This window comes from Lycorma delicatula, chromosome 6, assembly GCF_047948215.1.
Source record: "Lycorma delicatula isolate Av1 chromosome 6, ASM4794821v1, whole genome shotgun sequence".
Classification (NCBI taxonomy): Eukaryota; Metazoa; Arthropoda; class Insecta; order Hemiptera; family Fulgoridae; genus Lycorma; species Lycorma delicatula.
Genome location: NC_134460.1, coordinates 51,900,128 through 51,923,429, shown reverse-complemented (window position 1 = coordinate 51,923,429; position 23,302 = coordinate 51,900,128). Strand labels below are relative to the sequence as shown.

The following is a 23,302-nucleotide window of genomic DNA, read 5'->3' as shown; positions in this document are numbered from 1 at the left end:
CTTAAAATATTTTAAGTTCTGTAAAATAAACTTACAATATGCATGCATAATTTCTTACTTTTATAAAGTAGAATTTAAAAAATGAAAATAGGCTATGAATTAATAAAACTAAAAAATAATAAGATTAATATCCTTAAAGTCCACGGGGTTTACTTGTCCTGAAATCCTCCTTTAGGAGACAAGTGTAAAAAGAACCATCATAAAGCTAAAATTTAATGATTTTCATAAATATTAACTTGAATAATATTTATCTTTTATTACACTTAATTTGGATAAATAAAACAGAATTGTGGTTGCACTTGAAATTGCTCTTTGAAAGGTATAATTGAATTCGTTATTAAAAATAAAGTGAACAGTCGGTCATAAAAATAAAACCTAACAAAAATATATTATTGATTGAATTTTTTGTACAACTATTAAAGAAACTAGACGTTAAAAATATTGTTTTTGTGCATTTCTCTCCCAGAAACTTTATTGTTTAAGTTTAATTTTCTACTTTTTTGAAAATCCATTCCAAAATTCTACTCGTATTTTTATAATGTAGCGTTTAAAAATAACATTAAAAATCTACTGTTCAATTTGCTTTCTAGATCTATATACGAACTTAAAAAAATGATTTATTCTTTCTTTTTTATTTTAATCTCCAACTCATGTATCTATACCATTATATAAAGAGGAAGAAGTTTTTTTTTTGGTTGGGGTAAACGAAAAAACTAGCCGATCTATCGCTAATAAATTTTTACCCATGTTTGTTTGCGTAATTTTTTTTGGTGAAAAAAAATTTTATGTTATCATCGCCCGGAAAAGAAAATATGAAATATAAATACAAAGTATAAAATGTAATGGAATAACAAAGATTAAAACAAAATAAAAATTTAAAGTAAAAATTTAAAAACAAAATCAAAATCTAAAATATTAAAAACAAAGTTTAAACTAAAATGTTACACACAAAAACATATAATTAATCTAAAAAAATATATAAAAACTATTAAAAGGTGTGTAAAACATTAGCACCTCGGAGAAACTAAAAAACCTGATCCAAAACTTCTTTATTGTTGCCCAGGATTTGACGAAAATTCCTGGGCAATTTAAATTTACGAAGCAAGGCCGCATAAAGTATACATTCCACAAGAATGTGGTGCACAATCAAGCGTTTACTGCTGATATCAGATACCCGTGAGTAGCTTTCGTATGTCCTGTCCGCAATCGACAGAGGACCACTTCCGCACGACTAATTTTCCTGTATGAGGAGTCCAACGGCAACACAGAACCTTTAATGTGCCGAGTTTGTTTTGTTATCTATTGTATCTGTCCGGTCATCTTGCCACTTTGTGCAAAGAGTAAGTTTCATATAGTTAATAAAGTCGGATCTAGTAATACGAGTTATTAAGCATGATTGATTACATGCTCTTTAGCGCAGAATCTGCACGTTTATTCTTGGCGGCATAACTGAGAAGGTTTTTGGATATATTTCATCTCGAAAAAAATATGTAGTAGAGGAGGTTTGCCGGTTGAAACAAAAACTGTAATGAATTGAATTAATAAACTGAATGATTCGAAACAATCGAATGAATAATATTACATAACAATATCATTAAATTTACATTAAATAAAGTAATCTATCTGTATTATTATATAAAGAAGAAGAGGGATTTTTTTTGTTCGTGATGAACAAAAAACTACCCGTCTATCGCTACTAAATTTTTACCCATGTTTCTTGGCATAACTGAAAAGGTTTTTGGATGTATCTTCTCGAAAAATATCTGAAATATATATTATATATAGTTTTAAAATGGTGGGCTGGTTATACTTTTTCGGATTCTACTTGTAAAACTAAACAAAATATATCCTTAGGAAAAATTTCTCCTTCGTTCTTCCGCTGTTCGCCATTTTGTTATTTTTATACAGGGCCATTCACGGGAACCGGATATTTTTAAAATAATCATAAAAAATTGAATATTTACTTTAAAAAAGTTTTATTGGTACTGAAACACTTGTTAAATCAAAGCATTTGTTACTTATTCATGAACGAAAAATTATGTCCGGCAAGTGATGTCCATTTTGGGCAATACATTGTTGTAGCCTTTCACGGTAACTGGCCTCAATTCTTTGCAGCATGTCTACATCAATCTGGCGTGACGTGATGACGAATTGCGATCTTCAGGTCCTCCAATGTACGCGGTTTATTGACGTACACACGCAATTTCAGAAATCCCTACACAAAAAAATCACAACTACTCAAGTCGGGGGACCGAGGGGGCCAAGGAATGTCGCCGAATCTGGAAACGATCCGTCCCGGAAACAAGTTACGGTGAACAGCCATCGTTGCCCTCGCTGTATGCGCTGTAGCTCCATCCTGCTGGAATAACACATTTTGAAAATCGATTCCCCGGTTTCGTAACTCAGGGATGAAAAACGTATTCAACATCGCAATGTAACCATCAGCTGTTACAGTTACGGCAGCGTCATTTTCTTCAAAAAAATATGGTCCAATAACACCGACCTTTCCTATTGCACACCAGACAGTCACCTTTGGGCTATGAAGTGGTCGCTCGTGAAGCCGATGTGGGTTTCTTTCTGCCCGATACCGGCAATTCTGTTTGTTGCTGTTTGTCACTCATTAACGATAACAAATTTTCATTTTCTTCAAAAACGGTAAGCATTTGTCGACAAAATTGTAATTGCTGCGTAAAATCTTGCTCGATTAACTGCTGCACGACGGCTATCTTGTAAGGATGGAAATGCAGGTCTGTATGCAGAATTCGTCTTACCGTACTTGTGCTCATTTGAAGCGCTGCTGAATGCCTCTGAATAGAGCGGCGTGGGCTTCTGACAATGGCTTCCCTTTCTCGTTCGATGTTCTCCGGAGTGCTACAGTTCGTCGGGGACCCGATGGTTTATTCTTCAATATTGAACCGCTTGTTTGAAGGTTGTTTACCCATCGCAATATTGTGTTACGAGAAGGGACACTTGCATTACGATGGATATTAAACTGACGGCGGAAATCACGCCGAACAGCAGTTACGGATTCGTCATTTCGCACAAAACTGTCGTACGTGTACAGGCGTTGATCTACCGTCCACGGCTCCATCTCAACGACTAAAATGTAAATGTTATGAACAAAGGAAACGTCAGACACCAGCCACGTGCCCCTCCTACCACGAACGCCCGAGTACAACCCACTTCAAAAACATCCGGTTCCCGTGAATGACTCTGTATAACAATTTACATTTCAAGTTCGGATAGACGAATCAAATTAATATTTGGTAAGCGTCATGGTAATAAAGGTTTAAAAATAGCAAAAAATCAGGACTTAAATACCTTCGCAATTTACAAAATGGCAACCATTTTTATTTTTCAATCCGTTATATCTCCATAAATACAAGTTTTATCAAAATGTATGTTGCTAAAACATTAAGCCTTTTATTTTTAACAAAATGAAATTTTATTTTTTGAAATTGGTTAACAAATAGCCGAATTGTGGCAGAAAATTGATGTTTTAATTCTGTGTCTGTTTTTATGTCCTTCACTTTACATTCAATTCGATTAAATATTAATTGTTTTTATTTACTGTTAATTCTAGTATTGTAAATTATTATCAAATTAAGTAATAATTTTCTCACAATAATAAACCTAATAATTATGATACAAAATTACAACATCAATTTTCTCCCGTAACTCGACTATTTGTTAACCGATTTTAAGAAATAAAATGTCATTATGTTCAAAATAAAAGCCTTAATATTTTAGCAAATCCATAAATTTTGATAAAACTAATATTTATGGAGATATAAAGGATTGAAAAATAAATATGGCCGCCATTTTGTAATTTGTGAAGGTATTTAAAGTTCTGATTTTTTTCATAATTTGAAAACTTCGTTACCAAGAGCTTACCAAATATTAATGTAATTTGTCGATCCGAACTTGAGATATAAATTATTATATAAAAATAACAAAATTGAGAACAGTGGGAGAACGAAGAAGAAATTTCCAATTTTCCTACGATATTTTTTTTTTAGTTTTACAAGTAGAATCCGAAAAAGTATAGCCAGGCCACTATTTTAGAAACACTCTGTATATATCTAAATAATAGAGATTTGCCGGTTGAAGCGCAAACTTTAATGATTTGTGAACTGAGTGTTTCAGTTTCATTCCGAGTTTCTAGGGGTAAAATTGATTTTTGAATTTTTTTTTGAAACCCTTTTATTTTATTAATTGCTCGGTATCAAATGAAGAAATCAATTTCATTCTTGTTGAATGTAATCTTCATGTCACTAAACAACTAGATTTTTGAAATTCGGCCTTGAAAGGGGATGAATAAAGGTAAAATATTTTTTAAATAACGATTGTAAATTTTCCCAACCCCGACTGTAGTAAACAAGATATTCAGTAGAGTTGGGCTTGTAAATAATATTAGGTAAATATTAAAATATTTATAAAAAAGATGTAAATATTTAATATAAAAAATAATATTAATATTAAATATTTATAGGTAAATATTTAAAAACCATTTTTGGGTTTTTTAAAGGATGCGAAGGTATTCGGCGCTGTGGCTCAACTACCACAGCCAGTGCCACCGTTATTGTTTGTGTGATTTGCTGAATCTGCCTCCGGTTACTTGACTAATAAAACATAAAATAAAAAGATTGACCGCTACGGCAAAACAAGTAGCATATAGGGCTAGCGAAGCTGCGACGGGATGCTAGTTTGCTATAAATAACATTAAAGTATAGTTATTATTTTATTCGATTTTGCTAGCTTATTCGATTAAACGCTTCGCTTTATCAAGTAATTCAAGTTATTTGTATAGTATATATAATTTTCACTTACACCAGCGTTTAGGCTATGTACAGAAAGACGAATTATATCATTTATTTCCTTTGGTGTTGTTTCTTCAATCGGTGTCTCTTTTGATTTACTTCCACCTTTTCCTTTTGGTGATTTTTTCATGACTAAAATCAATGCCTGTAAATAGTTATGATGGTTAAGTAGATTATTTCTATTTTAAGTATAAAATAAATTTAGAATAAAAAAAAAATATTAAAAATATAATTAAAAAAAAAAAACGTGTGGAATTTTTCATTTTAAAACTCATTAATAATTAAAAGATTTTTTTTAATTTTTGTAAAATCTTTCAGTTAGGTATAACAATTTTGGGGTCATAATTTATCAACATAAATAAAAAAAAAAATTATTAAGCTTAACGTTTGCTTATGTAGTTATATTTTAATAAAACTTCGAAACGTCGTCCTGTTGTTTGTCACGTTTGACTATTCTGTGTTAATTTCCGAATTCTAAATCACCGGTATTTTGGGGGTTATTATGATAAACAATACTTTTTAAGTGGCTCAATAGAAAGTAATCCAGTGGTGACAAGTCGGGTGATCTCGCTGGCCATTCTGTTTGACTCCTTCGGTCAATCCATCTTCCAGGAAAAAATGCATTTAAAATTCCGCGTAGATGAAGTCTGAAATGAGGAGTCTTGTTGAAACCAAATGTTTTGGAAGTTGGGACCAACAACGCGTTTTGGATGTTTAGAATTATACGGCCGAGAAGCAAAACCTTATATTTCACTGTGTTTAGGTTCCCATCAATAAATATAGGCTCTGTCAATTGTCCACCAACAATACCTTTTTTCTGTTTAGTTTCCAGAACCACCGTAAGGTATTACTTCAGAGAATGAATGAGGATGATATGTGTGAATATAAATGAAGTGTAGTCTTTTACAGCCTTAGGTCGACCATTCTCTTCAATTTAATTAATCAATTAATTTATTACTTGATCTTAACTAATTATAGTAATTTTCAAAATAAAAAAATTATTCCGCCGTCGTTTTGGGTACAGACATCGTACCAAATTTTTATTTATACCATTTTTATTGTCTTAAGAGACCTTTTTAATATTTTAGTTACAACCCCGGAGACACCCTCATAGAAGGAGTTGAAAATCTATTTCTCGTCAAAAGGTAAAGTAATTGACCGATGTCTTATCCTGAAGATTACCGTATTCTAACTGGAACGATTTTAAAGTTGTTGAAGGTTTCCATACTTTTGACTCTCTTTGCACAGTTACAAACACACCTTGTGATCTTGATGAAATATGTAATATATCTTATTTAGAACCTAAGTTATTCGTTAAAATTGAAATTATTCGCCGCAAACGCCTTTCACTCCTATGTACCTCGTAAGTTACACAATACCTGCGCCCAAAATTTTTGTTATTTTTCACTGCACACGTTTTCTGACTAAATAATTTGGTTAAAAATAAAGTTAAATTTGCTGAAGGTTAAGTTGAGCAGAAATTTTAAATTGATAATTCATCAGATAAATGACAGTAAGTTTCTGTCAAATTTATAAGTTTCTTATAAACCAAACTAACTTTAACCTTGATCTAAACCTAACTAAACTCAAATTTCACGTAAATCAAGGTATTCACTTTGTAAATAAAGTATATTGCACATTTCCACACGTTTATCGTAAACATTTCCACATGTTTATTGCAAAACCCACACCTTAAGGTTAACTTAATTTAGTCTTAAGGGAATTTAATTCATTCTTAACTTTATTTCATTGAAACCAAATTATTTAGTTTGAAATTTATATCTATTAGATTACGAAATTTTCTGTGAGGGTTCTGTGTAACTTACGAGAGATTTAACTCGGGTGAAAGGCATTTTCGTCGTATAATTTAATTTGTAATTAATAACGACAAATAAAGTATGTTCTAGATACTACATTAAGTATGTAATACTTAATTAGGCTCTAAATAAAGTATGTTCCAAATTTCATAAAAATCAGGAGAGTCTTTAAATGTTCACAATTACCCGTAATGTATACAGCGCACTGAATTATAAAAAAGGGATTATTTTACGGCCTTTAACTTCTGTTACTTAATGAGACAAATATTAATAATTTTAATTAAATATCGATTCAAATATACTCTACGAGGTCTGTTGAGAAAATAATCGAACTTTATTTTTTTAATCTTTACTGTTAATTTTACGTATTATTAATCCTTGTCACCTTCAAAGTACTTCCCTCCCCTATTCACACACCGCTGGGTAGCTTCACCTGGACAGCTTAATTTGAAATGGCCTTTAAGGTCCGTGACGGATTTGCTTTAATGTCATAAATAGTTTCAAAACTGTGTCCTTTCATCAATGATTTTAATTTCGTAAATAAGAAAATATCGCAAAGAGCCAGTTCTGGCGAGTAGGGAGGACAGTCATTGGTTTTTTTGCACAAAACTGACGAATTGACAAAGCTGAGTGTGCGAGCGCATTGTCTTTGTGAAGGAACCATGAGGTGTGTCGCAACAACTTTGATCTTTTTTTTGCGGATTATTTCACGTAACCGTTGTAAAACGCCTTGATAGTACACAGTATCACTTTGAGGTAAGAATTCAAAATGCAGAATTTCATTAAAATCGAAAAAAACAAAGAGAATCACTTTGATGTTGGATCGAGACTGTCGTGCTTTCTTGGGACGTTGAGATCCTTTCCGATCCATTGTGATGATTGAACTTTTGTCTCGATATCGTGTCCGTAAACCCAGATTTAATCTCCCGTTATGATCCTTTGCGTAAATGTTTCATTGTCATTAGCTTGTTCAAGAAGTTGCCGACAAACGTCCATTCGATGTTTTTTCTGCTGTTCGGCCATCGACGAGGAACAAACTTTACTGCAACTCGATGCATATCCAATTTTTCAGTCAAAATGTCATGGAATGATCCAATCGAGATGCTAGCCAGTCCTGCAAGTTTTCTGACAGTCAATCGGCGATTAGCACGCACCAGATCGCTTTTCTGAACGCGGGTGTCATCAGTAAGTCGAAGGGCTTTCTGGTTGAGAATCATCTTCAGTCGACTGAGGACCACTTTTAAATCGTGAAAAACCATTCTTAATATTGCGTCCGACCAGAGAATCATCTCCGTAAGCTTTTTTCAAAAGTTGAAAAGTTTCTGTGAAAGTTTTCCCCAGTTTCACGCAAAATTTGACGTTGTATTTTTGGTCCCGAATATCGCATATTACAAAAATCGCTATTAACACAAACATATTGCTCTCAAATAACAATAACCCGAAGACTAAACGAGATACCAACAATTCAAGAACATGTGGTTTTAGAGAAGGTTATGCGGATCACAATGCTCGCCAACATCTCTATCTGTATCAATATCTTATCTATTGGCGCGTAATTAAAAATGTTCGGTTATTTTCTGAACAGACCTCATCATTTTTATTACACTATTTACATTCACTTGTTAATTAGCAACTAACACAAACATGTTATTAGCAAACTAATATAATTTTTTATTCATATTCTGACTTTCATCCGAATAAGAATAAAGAATAAGTAAATAAAGTAATAATGTAGTATTTTTTGAGCATTACTACTATTGATTTTCACTTATACACGCGGTTTCGAGCCGGGCCAGTACCGGAGCGGAACGGTGATCGCAATGCACGGGATCTAATTTCGTTCAGTTGCCCATCTCCCGCCTGCGTAAGAGGCTGGAGAGCCTCGCGATGCTAGCATGGCAGCTGGAACGGGACACCACGACTAAGAGAAAATCCTTGTGTAAGTTTATACAGGATCTGGCGGGACGGTATGCCTCGATTTCATTTTTAAGGGCCACGGGTGCCTGGGTGCTCACCAACCACGTTAATTTAAACCAATATCTGTTTCGGTTCCGCCTGGCAGCTGATGAGCTGTACGTCTGCGGGGAGGTCCAGTCAAATTAACACCTGATGTTTGACTGCCCTGCTCAACGGGGGACTAGAGACCGGACCACCCTGAAACTTAGAGGTCAAGAGGAAAAATGAGCCACTCAAAAGCGATAAGTCAATGTGGCGAGAGCCGCATTATCGGACCGTGTGGGAGTTCCTTGATGAGATTGCTATGTTCAACCGTGATCAGTAGTTTACCTAAGGGAAAAGACTCCTACCGCACTGCTGTGTAAAGCTAACCTAGAGATATATGTGGCTGACCACCGGCCAATTAAGGCTCCAAACGCTTTAATATGGTGGACAGGTACTTGCTGGCATTCAGCGACCTAGGCGTGGCAGCGAATTGCTGTCTCGACGAAGTAAATTTTAATTTATGGGTGTCATATATATTTTTAGTAGTTGACGGAATGCGCCTACCAATTTTAGTAAATATATGACAAGTGAGCGGTTGGGACACGTAGGCCGATGGTGTTTGGCACCGCGCTTAGTGCGTTCACGCTGTAAGGTAAGCTCTAGGAACTATTTAGTACACTGGTCGCTAAACTGTTTCGAGACTCAGTAGCCGTTTGTGGCACAGACATTCGGTCTTATGCTTTAAGGCGACCGAATGGGGTGGTGGCGGGAGAAATGCCAAGCAAACCAACATATTCACTTATACAAAAATTATTATTATTTACGGTTAAAGTGTGAAAGGTTTTTTAAAAATTTTCTCAAGTGAAAAATTAAAACAGTTTGATAAAGTTCGTAATAAAATTTTTTACAGAAATATAAATTGTGTGTGTTACCCATTAAAAATATATTTAAAAAAACAATAAATAAAGAAATCAAAATATCCTATAACTATTTTTTTGTCAGAAAGGTTAATAGATTAATAAATAGTTGATGTGGTATTACAAAAAACCCAAGTGGGTTATTTTTTAAGAAATAAAAATACTACTTAAATTATTTATTTTACGTTAAAATAATATATATGTATAATTAATACTATTTACGTACCTGTTTATTATTACTTTAATAACAAAAATTAACATCTATTATCTTACTAACGTTAAATGGTAAACAATTCTGTCAATATTTTTAAAAGAAGAACACAGAACACATGTTGATTCTTTGTATAAAAAAAAATAGTGAATGATTGTCGTGAGGTGTTGAATTCCGGTGCGAAAAATCTAAAAAAGTATTTTTTAAATATGTTTTAATATATGTATGTACTTATTACGATAAGGATTCGTTTTTAAAAGAATACAGTTTAAAATATTTTAACTTTGAATCGCTTCCCAATATTAATCTTTTAATAAATTATGTAAATTGTTTTCAGTTGTACATTTTTTTTTTTTTTTGAGGTGAAATGTGTTTATGATATATAAACAATTTAAAAATTTAACTTCCGGATTAACTAAATGATTAAAGCAAAATTATATTTGATAAGAAAAAATGAATAATTCTAATAATTTAATAATATAAGGTCGCATAAATTCTGCTTTGCTTATGTTTTTGATAATGAAACTTGCACTGGTAGTAGGACTGAGTAGTAAGGGCGCTCACGATCCGTAAAATATACAAGTTCCTTGTTTTTTTCGTAACTTTATTAATTTACATACTGGTTAGTCGAGTGTTAAATTATGCAATAAATGACTAACTAATTTTTATTTTACACTGAAAAAAACCACACTCGTCTGTTATGTACGAACAAAGAATGGCTTTTAATAAAGGGAAAACTAAGAATAACATAATAGTGTAATTTTCGAAATAAGAATAGTTCTATTATAAAATTATAACAATTTATTATAATTGAAAATATTTATTATTTTTTTTATTTAAACATTTCTAAATAATGTCATCAAAGTAATTTTGAGACCGGTCGACGAGCTTAACTATCTTATCATTGAAAAATTCTACCGTCTGTTCCTTAAAACGATCGGTGGCAGTTAACCCAAGTGAGTTATTTTTTAAGAAATTAAAATACTACTTCAATTATTTATTACGCCCAAAACTTACTTTAATTTCGGGAATGCATGACAGTAGATCGCTCTAAATCCGCATTTGTTTGGAGGATGGTTCAGCAGTATCTTTTTCATCTGTTCTGCTCTGGTTTTAGCAACATAAAAAAGCACATTATCGTGAAGTAAACGCTAATGAACTTACTTTTTCTTTGGTTTCGCAGCAAGTCTCTGCGGTGATGGTTTCTACTAGAGTTATATAATTGCCTTTTTGGTAGTAAAAAATATTGATGATGACAGATGAATGTACAGATCTTGCTTTTATTATCTTCGTTTATTCTTTCTTTGTTAAATAACGGAAACGTTTCTTTATATTTTCTTTATTATCTATACGTTCTACACGTACTACAAACAGCATAATTTCAGCCGGAGAAATTTCTTTTCGTTTAAAAATCAAATCGCTGATCGCAGCTAACAATTGACGATCGATTTGATAAATGAAATGCTACTGAAAAATAGTGTCTAAGCCACTGAAAAGTTAGGAATTAAATGAAAGCAATACAGCCAATTTTAAACATGTTCCCGATGTGTTTGCATTTTTAAGCGTCCACTTGTTTGATCCGAACAATCCGAACGATAATTACGAGGTTACTTGAATAATTAAACAAATAAATATTATTTATTTAATGCCAATGAATCTAACCGTTCTTTTCGATATAATTGCCTGGCTGCATTTAATCACTTCTTACATCTGTGAGCTTTTATATTCCAATAGTAAAGATTTCACTTCTGTGTTCGGACCATTCTTTTACCTCATCCTTGACGCGCTCACAGTAGCCGAACTGTGTTACGTAAAAACTCTTTGAGAAGACAAAAAAAGAAAAAGAATTTGGTGCGAAATCGAGACTGTAAAGTGGATGCACCTCACGATCTGACTTTTCAATAACTTACCGTGTCGTTTAAGCGGTATTACAACTAAAGTTATCATACCGAAGTATTACATTTTGTGAGAGAAAACCAAAATGTTTCCTCCTTACTGCGGGTTTCCTTTTATTTTCCAGCATGCCACAATAGTATTCGTTGTTGATTGTACGTTATTCTTCTAAATAATTGCAATAAATTGGGCATTTATAGCCTCCAAACATCATTAGCATCAATTTACGGCCGACGCGTAGGTTTTTAATTTTTTCCTGGCGGGCGAATTTGGACGTTACCATTCCATACCCGGAAGTTTGGATTGGATCAAAATTATGAATCCGAGTTTCATCACAAACTATTATGCGATCCAAAAAAAAATCATTACATTTCGCTAAAAACCGTCATAAAAGTTCCGTACAAATGTGAATTAGGATGCCTTTGTAATTTTGAGTCGACCGTTTCGGAACCCACCTCGAATATGTTTTTTGGTAATTCAGCTTATCGTTAATGATAGAGTAGACTGTACCGACACTCACACTACAACTTTCAGCGATTTTCTAAATTTTTATACATATGTCCTTGCGCGCAAGATCATTAATGCGATTATGCAAAAGTGAATGGCAACAGCTCTTGTCTTTCGCTGATACTTGTTCTGCTCGATTTAAACTGTTCGATCCAGTTATACTAATTTTCAAGGTTAATACATTTTTTATCGTACTTTTTTAACATCGGCGAGTGAATTTCGGCCGATTTGACACCTTCAAAAATCTTATCGCAGTACGGTGTTCTTTCTCAGTACACGTTTCAAGCTGAGCCGACATTTTGAAATAAACGAAGAAGGTTGTAGTGATGTAAATTCTCTTTGAACAGCTGATATTTTCTACGTCAGGGGTGTCAACTTCAATGTCAGACAGTTTCAGTTTATTCTGTTAAAGTTTTTCCTGTGTTGGCATTTGTTTCTTCAATTATTTAACGGACCTCGTACATTACAAATTATTTTCGTATTTATTTATATATAATAAATGTAATAAAACTTTACCATTAAAGAACCGGAAATACTAATATGTATTAGGTGATACAACCAAAAGATCTTTAAGCGATTTCACATGAAATAGAAGTTTCTCCTGAAATCGGCACAGCTATTTTTGAATCAACAAGGATTCCAATTTTAGCTTATCAAGGATAATGAAAATGAAATAGTTTTCCATCGCCTTTTTCACGAGTTTTTGTGTTAGAAGAAGGCGCGTGGATCACGCTTCCGCGAATCGCTTGATTTGATAGTTGAGGACTGAAGTTACAGTAGTGGTGTAGTGGTGGTGGTTGGAAGAGGCCATCCGAAGGCGATAGTAGGTAGTGTAAATAAACTGATAGAAACGTCTGTCGAGGCATTTGCATAGTTGGTTTCCTGACAGAGGCCAAATTGATGACTGTGTTGTGTTATCAAGTTTATAAGGGTCTAAAAGAAGCCCATCAGGGGTAGAAACGGAGGGGATGGTGTGGTGACCGGGATCGTCACAAGGCGGGTGTCTTCCCCTACGGGAGTCAGGATGATTTAAATATAGAATCGTTGCACATCAAAATGCCGACCCCCCTGAAATGCGGTAGATCTTAAGCCCAAAAGTAACACCTTTACTGTTCATCTCAGAGACTGGGTGTGCGATAAAAATTATCACTATCAAAGAAAGCGACTCTAACTAGATCGTCTCTTATACTTTAGTGTGATTTATACGAGTCACAGCCATAGTAAAGACTTGGACGAATAGTGTAAAACAGCCGGCCTCCGTGGCGCGAGTGGTAACGTCTCGGACTTTCATCCGGAGGTACCGGGTTTGAATCCCGGTTAGGTATGGCGTTTTCACACGCTACAAAAATTGTCATTCATCTCATCCTTTGAAGCAATACCTAACGGTGGTCCCGGAGGTTAAAGAAAAAAAAAGGATAGTATAAAACAACAAATTAAGATACCCCATCCGTCAAGAATCGATGCGTTTATATTCTCTAGTAAGAAAGAGATCGGGATCTAAACGTTTAGACTTTCAATAAAGGAGTCGCTAAAAATTACATTTAAATAAGATATAACAAACTAGAACGTCAGTAGCTTAGCTGTTTTAATAAAAACGATTCCCTTAGAATGATTCCATCCTTCCATCCTTAACTTGAATTCCATCCAAGTTAAGAAGTATCGGGAATGATTAATAAATGAATGGTGTCCATCGATTTGCAAAATGAACTGCTCTGCTAAAACATTCTCTAATAGATGGATGGAAAAAAAGAAATCCGGTTATAAAACTTTCCTAAAAACCCACAAAAGTCTGAGAAAAACGGAAGTAAATGTTAAAAAAAAATTAAAGTAACAAATCAGAAATTAAAAATCTCTATTAATAGCTACTGATTAAATTATTGAAATGAAAAAATTGTGAACGGACGAGAATTCCAGATTACCAGACAAATTCCAGACATGCTATTAAATTGAACATAGGCGTTAATAATTTCGTGATAATACTTCTCTCCGATGCCGGCTGTTCCATTATCGGTTCTTTCCTTTTTTCATTCTTTTTGTTTTCCTGTTTAACCTCCGGGACCACCGTTAGGTATTGCTTCAGAGGATGAGATGAACGATTTGTAGTGTGGGTGAAAATGCCATACATGACCGGGATTCGAACACGGGACCTCCGGACGAAAGGCCGAGACACGATCACTCGCGCCGCGGAGGGGGCATCCTTTTTTCAGTCTATTAAAACTTAAAAAGAGGCTCAAGTCCCACCTTCAATTAACTGTACCCTTAATTTATTAGGTCTATCGCATCAAATTTAAATAACAGGGTGTCATGGGTTATACGACCACCACTATATGTGTAAAGTAAAATAAAAATATATAGATTTGTGTAACAAATTAAAATATTAATTTCACAAAATTACCTTATTTTATAAACAACGTTATACACTGTTTATAACAGTTTCATTGTTTATAATGATAAATTATTATTTTTAAGTAGAAGTAATAATATTTTACCTTATCTCTGTTGATTTACTTTCATAGCTTAAACATGTTGTTGATTCACAGCTTAAACATGTCTTTTCTTCTACTAGTATGCGAGATTAAGGATAAAGAAGCTGTAGTGCAATTCCTTCAAGAACATAACTTACCGCATAATCATCGTTATTGTGCGAACAACCACGAAATGGTTTTAAAACTATCGGGCACGCATGATCGTTGACGTTGAGAGAATAGTAATCGCAGAGAATGCAGGTCATCAATCGGTTGCCGAAAAAATACACGTTTAGAGGACAGAAAATTTCCATTTGATAAAATTATTTGTTTTCATTTACGCTTGGTCAAAGGAATTTTCTTCGAACAGATTTTGCATTGATGAGATCGGAATTGCGAACAGTGCGCTCACAGACTGGCGAAATTATTTGCGTGAGGTATTCGCATTTAACTTGTTAGTTAATCCGGTCAAAATTGGAGGTCTTGCGACTACAGTAGAAATAGACAAGTCATGTTTTTCTCGCCAAAAATATAACGTCGGGAGAGTCTATTCGACACAGTGGGTTTTCGGAGGTGTCGAAACAAACCAATATTTCATGAAAACGGTGCCTAACCGGGCAGTTGAATATTTGCTTGCCGATCTCCAAGAGCACGTACTACAGGGTGTCCCATATAAAACGCAACCCAACCCTATATTAGTAGGTATTAAAATAATAAAAAGGCATGTGTAAATGTAATTTTTATTATTACCATCCACTACCTTACATTTAGAGCAAATGTTGGAAGTGGCTGCCATCTTCTTGAATACAAGCTTCAATTCTTTTTACAGCGTTTCTTGCAACTTTTTTCAAAGTTTGTGGCTGGATATTTAATAAAGTTTGTTCAATATTGACTTTCAATTGTTCGTGGTTTGTTGCTGTAGGCTTTTTCTTTGAGGTAACCCCGTAGAAAAAAATCCGCCGCAGTCAAATCTGGAGATCGTGGTGGCCACAAGCCTTGAACGATAACACGATTACCAAAGAATTCCTCGACGAAATCAGACGTTGAACCTGCGTAGCGCGATGTCGCACCGTCATGTTGTAGCCAGCAGTGTCTGTCTTCCTCTTCCAAGAGTGCAGTGAACTGAAATAAAACATCCTGATATCGTTCTGCATTAATGGTGTACTCAGAAAAAATAGGACCGATTATTTTCTTCCGCGATATCGCGCACCTCACGCCCAACTTCTGCGGGTGTAATTGTTTTTCGTGATAAACGTGGGGATTTTCAGCACTCCAAATTCTACTGTTTTGGCTGTTTACGTAGCCATCCAAATGAAACCGTGCTTCATCTGTGAAAAATAACGAATCCATAACATTAATTCCCTCAAGCAGAAATCGACGGAACCGTTGACAATATTGTAGCCGTTTTTCTTTGTCGGGCTGAAGTCGATGAACCGCTTGAATGCGATAAGGTCGTAATTGTAATTGTTTGGTCGCCCGATGAACGGTCGATTTAGACAAATTAATTTCAGCAGACAAACGTCTGATCGATTTATTTGGCGAGGCGAGTAATCGGTCTTTGATTTCAGTGACTGTATCTGTATTCAACACTGACGCAGATCTTTTGTGTTCCTTGTTATTAACAGAACCGGTCTCTCTAAATTTTGCAACTAACCTGAATACTGATGTTTTGTTAGGAGCTGGTTTATCTGGGTACTTATGGCGAAACAAATCTTGCACTGCAACCACTGATTTCGTACTGAAGTAAGACTCCACAATGAAAACACCTTCATCTAGCGAAAACACCATCTTGTCTCAAGCAATACGCTGAACGTTATGATTGCATTGTTGTTACTATCGGTAGTGTTCTACTGCGTCGCCGCGATGTTCAGATGTTGGACGAATCCATTTCAGTAACGAGTAGGGGAGTAAGCTTGACTATTGAAATTTCATGGATGACTGATTGATGGGTTGCGTTTTATATGGAACATTCTGTATCAGGGACGACTATAGTTTCTGATTGTTGGCTAGCATATGACGGAATACCGCAAATCGAAAGTATAAATTACAGACATTTGCAGCTAAACCATTCGCAAAATTTCCTTGACCCACAAAGTGGGGCACACACACACACACACACACACTCATACACAGCGGATTGAATCGCTCACGGCTGCTACTAGCGAAGAAACAAGAAGGAATGTGTAACAGATAACCTTCTAGAGTCTTATCTGTTTGAGTTTTTGTAGCGCCAAAAGTACACAAGGGAGAAGATTTATTTTCGCAGATTTTTCAGGAATAAATTTTCATGTAATCGTCGTACCTTTGCTTTGTATATATGTTCGTTTTTGTAATAAATTATACTATTTGATAAAATAAATAAAAAATAAGAAATTTAAAAGTTGTACGATTTTTAAAAATAACTAAAAAATAATACCTAAAAAAAAATGAAAAAAGTGATTATGAGAAGAAACATGCTATTAAAAAAAAAACCTGTAAATGAATTGAAAAGCGTGTATTGCAAGTGGTGGCCGTATAACCCGTAAGACCCAAAATTACATTTACGCCTGCTAATAAATTCAATAATGTTAATAAAATTCTATATTTTGCTTTAAACTACCTTTTAAATAAAATTCTTAATCCGACCTCAGTGCCTTCTTTGACATCAGAACCTAAGGTATTATTAACCTTTGCTACTTATAATTCTTTAATTTGACTTCGCTATTCTCTTTTATTCCGTTTTTCTCATACTTTTTTCGCACGAAAGCCGACTTTCGGTATTAAAATGATTATTTTTAAGGACGAATCGATCCAACTTTTTAAATATATTGGAGGTTTTATAATCACTTCAAATCATTCTTCAGATATGCACGGGTAACCTTCACGAGTGACAGGAGATGTTTCTTTGAAATTACAGCGGAAGTTATTGTTAGCGGTTTTATACTGATTATACGAAGGAATACATTTTAAGTGTAGTCGAAATTATGTGATTTATATTTCTATTCGATTATTGTAATAAAGCTGTTAGTTTTTTAAGTGTTTGTTCAAGTATATTTTGTAATTTTAAAAGCTGTAATGTGTTTGTTTATAAAATGATTGGTCGATTTGCAGTCAATTTTATGTATTTTTTTGGATTCTTTTATAATTTTTTTCTTAAATTAAATTTTTGTTAAGCTTCGTTCTGTTTGCCCATTTTATAACTTTGTACTTGTTTTATATTATTTAAAGTTATGTTGTTTGATTTATGATTGATGGTTTTTTGTTCTTTTTTCTTAGTTGAAGAGGTTACCTTACTAATAATTCAAAATTTGAACGATATTAATTCCAAGCGGTATATCTTATTTAGTGGATTAAAAAGAAGAAAAAAAATATATATAGGCTATATATATTTTATTTATCCAGTGCCGTTGATTGCACAGTGTTGATCATACAGATGTAAATTATTTAAAAAATAACATTACACAAATTTTAATGATGGGGAAAAAAGTTTTTACACATGTAAAAGTAAAAGTCAAGAAGAATGTAACAATAATTAATCTAAAAAAAATTAAATTAAAATTAAGTCATTCACTAGATGGATTCTAACTACGTAACTTTAAATCTATACTATTATATAAAGAGGAAAAGGGTTTTTGTTTGTTTGGGATAAACAAAAAACTACTCGATCAATCGCAAACAAATTTTTACCAATGTTTTTTTTTGGCATAACTGAGAAAGTTTTTTCGTATATTTCATCAGGAATACATATTATTAGAGACCGGATTATTTGCATTTGCATATTAAGCCCATTCTCACCGGCTATTGAATCTTTTCCTTAAAATCTGGTGATTGTGCATATTTTCACTATTTTTATAATATATTTCAGTGGGATACCAAGTTAATAAATGAAATTTTTCCGTTGTAGCTGGCCAAACATATTATATGCACGGCTCTTAAAGCGCACTTAGCAGCAGCGCGTTTTTTTTTTTTGTAGGATAATATTATTATGAGGCCAAGTAAAATTCAGACTCACGCGAGACAAGGACGGACGATAATTTACTGCGTCGTACACGCCTAATGCAGCACTATTTCCAATTGACAAATAAGTTACGCATGTTATTGTTGACGCGTTCATTGCATCAGTTAAGTTTTTTTATTTATTTGTGCAAAGTTTAATATGTACCATGCCTCCCGAAAAAAAGAGTGTCTTCGTTGATGTATGACTATCCTGCAATATTTACATACGACGGAAATGTTTTTTATTGTCGAGTTTGCGAGAAAAATATTTCGTGCACAAAAAAGTTTCAAATATACCACCATGTCAAGACAAGTTTTCATATCGAAGGACTGTTAAAGAAAGGCTAAACATCGGCAAGTATCGGCGATTTCACTTCCAAAGGTAAACAAAAAAAATTTTGTATGGCTTTATGTGAAGCATTGCTTACAAGTAATTTTCCTTCTCACAGACTAAAAAATCCTACGTTCAAAGATTTTCTGCAAAAATATTGTTTGAATAAAAATATACCACATGAATCAACGTTGCGTAAAAATTACATACCAACAATTTACCTACATGTTCTGGAAGAAATACGTAACCTGAACTCAAGGATAGCACTATTTGGATTTCAGCTGGCGAAACTACCGACAGGTGTAGCCGTTATATTGCGAATTTAATTGTCGGTGCATTAAAATATCAGCCTTCTTCTTCCTATTTGGTGATCTGCAAAGACCTTGAAATGACAAATCATTCTACGATCGTCAGATTTGTGAATGAGAGTATTAAAAAAATATTTCCTGAAACTTCTAGATGAAAGAGTGTTTATATTTTCCTATGATGCTGCTCCCTGCATGATCAAGGCAGCCAAAGCTCTCCAAGCATTTTATCCCAATCTGATTCATGTGACCTGCTTTGCTCATGGAGTACATCGACTCGCTGAAGAAATACCATCCACGTTTGGGAATGTAAGTAAACTGATTTCATCGACAAAGAAAATGTTTCTCAGGCACCTGCTTACAATAAGGCTTATAAATAAAAACTGTTAAATGTGCCTTTTCCTCCAGAATCAGTGGTAACTTGATGGGGAACGTGGATTTAAGCAGTACTGTTTTACAATGAACTTTTCGAGGCCATCAAAGATGTAGTAACGACTTTGATAGTGCAGAGGCTATGGTAGTTTGTCAGTCCAAGGAAGAATTTAACGATTCTAGTAAAAAAAAAAAAAAACATAACTGTGATTAGCTCTCATTTTTCCCACAACGTACGAGTATTAAAAAGCTTGAAACTCAAGGTTTGGCGTTAACTGAATCTATTCAGTTAATGAGTAACAAATGAACTCCGCATTACCAGAATTATTTCCGTTTAAACTTATAGAAAAACATTTTGAACAATAATCCAAACTTTGAACCTTAGTATCAAGTTGATAGATTTATTATTGGGACGGGTGAACTTTCGCCAAAAACAATAAATGCTAATATAATATCCAGATTCAAATATGCTCAGTTACCTCAGTGGATGTTGAACGATTCTTTTCCACTTATAAAAATATTTTGAGTGATCGAAGACACAACCATACTACCGAACATTTGGAACAATACCTGATTGTTTACGCTTACAAAAGTAACAAAATGTTAAATAATTGCTAATTATCGAATTTATCGATACTTTATTCAACTATTTACTAATTGTATGCTGATTTTAAAATAAAAAAAAACTAAAGATTACTTTTTTAATTATTTAAAGTTATATATTTTGACAGTTTTCGTGGATATTTTAAACATTTTTCTCTCATATTTCAAGCTTTTTATGTTGCATATAACATTTCTACTATACGTATAATTTGCCGATTGAAACACAAACTTTAATGAATTGAATTAATGAACTGTAACTGTGAGTCTAATCACTGTGTTAGTTGGGTTTGAACTTAATGATTCAAATCAATCGAATGAATAATATTACTAAAGTAAAAGAATTAAATTTACGTTAAATAAAATAAATTAGTGTTAAATAATTTTTTTTAACTTCTATTTAACAATAATGGGCTTCCCTTTGGGACTTTTGAGAGGTACAATGGGGGTGCTCTTATAATATCTGTACAAACAATCGTCTGATTTTCAAAATTCAAACGGGGTATTTGTGTTAGTAGGTTGAAGGCTAACTTTTGTGTGCATGAGGAACACTCTCCATCTAACAGATCACGGTTATTCGTAAATATTATTTCTTCGCAACCCCGATTTTCAAAATTCAAACGGGGCATTTGTATGTATATATACGAGTATATAAAGTTTATCTGTTCGTTTTCACACCACGCGAGAATCGACTGACCGATTTCTTTCAAGTCTGCAAGATACATTCGTGTTATCCGCGGGAAGGTTTTAAGCGGTAGACCGAGGCCTTAGCTCCCTTAAAAGTTAACTAATTAAAAATATTCATTATTTCATCCCCAACGAGAATGAAGTTGTGAAAAAAGATATTCATTAAGGAAATAAAGATTAATCTTTTTACTTCATTATCATATTTATGCCACTATGACAAAGAAATAAGTTATGAATTTTTCGTCGTTAAAGGTGTTTGTACTTCAGTTGCCATAGTTAATATTATTGTGTATTTTGTAATTTAGTTTCTTTTTCAAGTTTCTATAAAGCTTGAATACTTTAGTTGTTATTTATCAGTATTATTCTCTCAACCATGAGGATAACGATCGGGGGTCCAAGGGGCGGAGCCCTCTTGGTGGATGGGAATAACGACCGAAGCGAGCGTGTCCAGGGCACCAGTTCCCCTGGCAACACGGAATGGCTAGTGAAGCGAGCTCTCCGGCCCTGGGGTAGGCCCTCGCGTGTCCAGGTTTTGGCTTGATTGCTGGGCCGGCTAGTTTGGAATAAAACAGCTGTAATTTGTTTCTCTGGTAGACGCATATTTAATAATTATGTTGAAAGAATTCTCATTAAAAATAAATAATACTGTTTCTGTTGCTTATATAGTAACATTTTCAGGGTTATTTGTAGATCATAAATTTTCATTGATAATTAAATTGATTTAATTTGCAACAAGATCAAACTTTACTGTTTCATTTGAAGTGTCTTGAACAATCTGTAAGCTTGGCGTCGTAGATAAATAATACTATTCCCGTCTAATGTACGAATATAACATTGCATTTTAAGCCTACTTTTAAAAGTTAACGTGTTTTCAGGGTATAATAATAAGTTGTCAAATTTTTGTTGCCTTTAATTCGTGTAAACCAGTTTTTAATAAATTAATAATTCTAACATTTCCTAGTGTTTATATTTACAAATGGCATCGTATTCTAAAAAAAAATATCTGATGTGGACACCGCATGACTTCCTTGTACGCCTATTAAATTACGTATACGGATTTGGTAATTGTGAGCCTGAACATACTCAACCTTAATCTTTTTCAGATTGAAGTATGTTGAAAAATATGTTACAGGGCGTTTTATAATGTTCTTAGGAGTTACAAAAATTCAGTACAAAAAAAGTATTTCACTTACCTAAATGAAAGTTGTACGAGATGATGCAGGGACTCAAACAGTTTTTATTAAAATCTATAAATGTTCAATATGTGCTCCTCTGGTGACACGGCACACATCAACACGAAAGTCTAGCTCTTGCCAAACTCGTTCTAACATGTCATTTTCGATAGAGTTGATCGCATTGATTATGGGATCCTTTAGCTTAGCGATATCGTGCGGCATCGGTGGGATAAACATCTTATCTTTCACGTAACCCCAGAGAAAGAAATCACATGGCGTGAGGTCTGGTGATCTTGGTGGCCACAGCATAATGTGTTGGTCTTCTTCAGACGCACGTCGTATCCAGCGCCGAGGTAATGTTGTGTTAAGGTACTGTCGAACCTCGTTATGAAAACGGGCAGGACAACCATCTTGCGGGAAAATGAAGTCGTTGAGTAGCTGAGGCATAAGCCATAATTGTAACATATCCAGGTATATCATGCCAGTTACTGTCGTTTCCATAAAAATAACGGCCCATACACTGCCTCACGAGAGATCGCACAAAAAACGTTTACTTTCGGAGAATCCCGAATGTGTTCCACATAAGCGTGTGGGTTTTCAGTTCCCCAAACCCGCACGTTATGACGGTTTACTTTGCCGTTAATATGGAAAGTAGCTTCATCGCTGATAATTATCTTGTTTAGAAAACCTTCATCTAACAACATCTTTTCCTGTAACCGTAAACAAAAATCGAGCCTACGTGTTTTATCTCCATCAGAAAGACGCTGGATTAATTGAAGATGGTACGGTTTGCATAATAAACGTTTACGGAGAACTCTCCACACTGTTTTTTTCGGAATTCCTAATTCTGCCTGCAGCCGCAGTCAATTTTGACGGGCTGCGAATGAAACTTGCACGCACACGTTCGATATTGACTTCTGAGGTTGATGGACAACTAGTTGATTTTCGCTTGCACAAGCAACCAGTTTCACTGAATTGTTTATATCATGCACGAATTGAATTGTCAGTTGGTGGCTCCTTATGAAATTTCAACCGAAACCCACGTTGCATAGAAATTACTGACTGACAAGTGAAATTCTAACACACAAAACGACTTCTCGCTTCCTGTGGCAGCCATTTTCTCTACTGTCGATGCCTAGCGAGCAAATGGTTTACTAACTGCCTAGTATACGTGGAAAAAACTATTCGAAGTACTCTTTCGTGCAGTACTTGTTTTATTCTTAATGAATTTTCGAAAATCCGAAGAACATTATGAAACGCTCTGTATAATAAATAAAAATACAAGT

General features: G+C 34.1%; 1 protein-coding gene across 1 annotated transcript in view; it reads right to left on the bottom strand.

The window, feature by feature from the left end:
* The window catches only part of LOC142326859 (cilia- and flagella-associated protein 70-like), a 48,470-nt gene extending 43,520 nt beyond the window's left edge, over positions 1-4,950 (bottom strand). Inside the window, exon 1 of the mRNA XM_075369593.1 lies at positions 4,831-4,950. Coding sequence (XP_075225708.1) covers positions 4,831-4,950 — 120 coding nt within the window. The remainder of the gene's footprint in view (positions 1-4,830) is intronic.
* Positions 4,951-23,302: the final 18,352 nt, after the last annotated feature.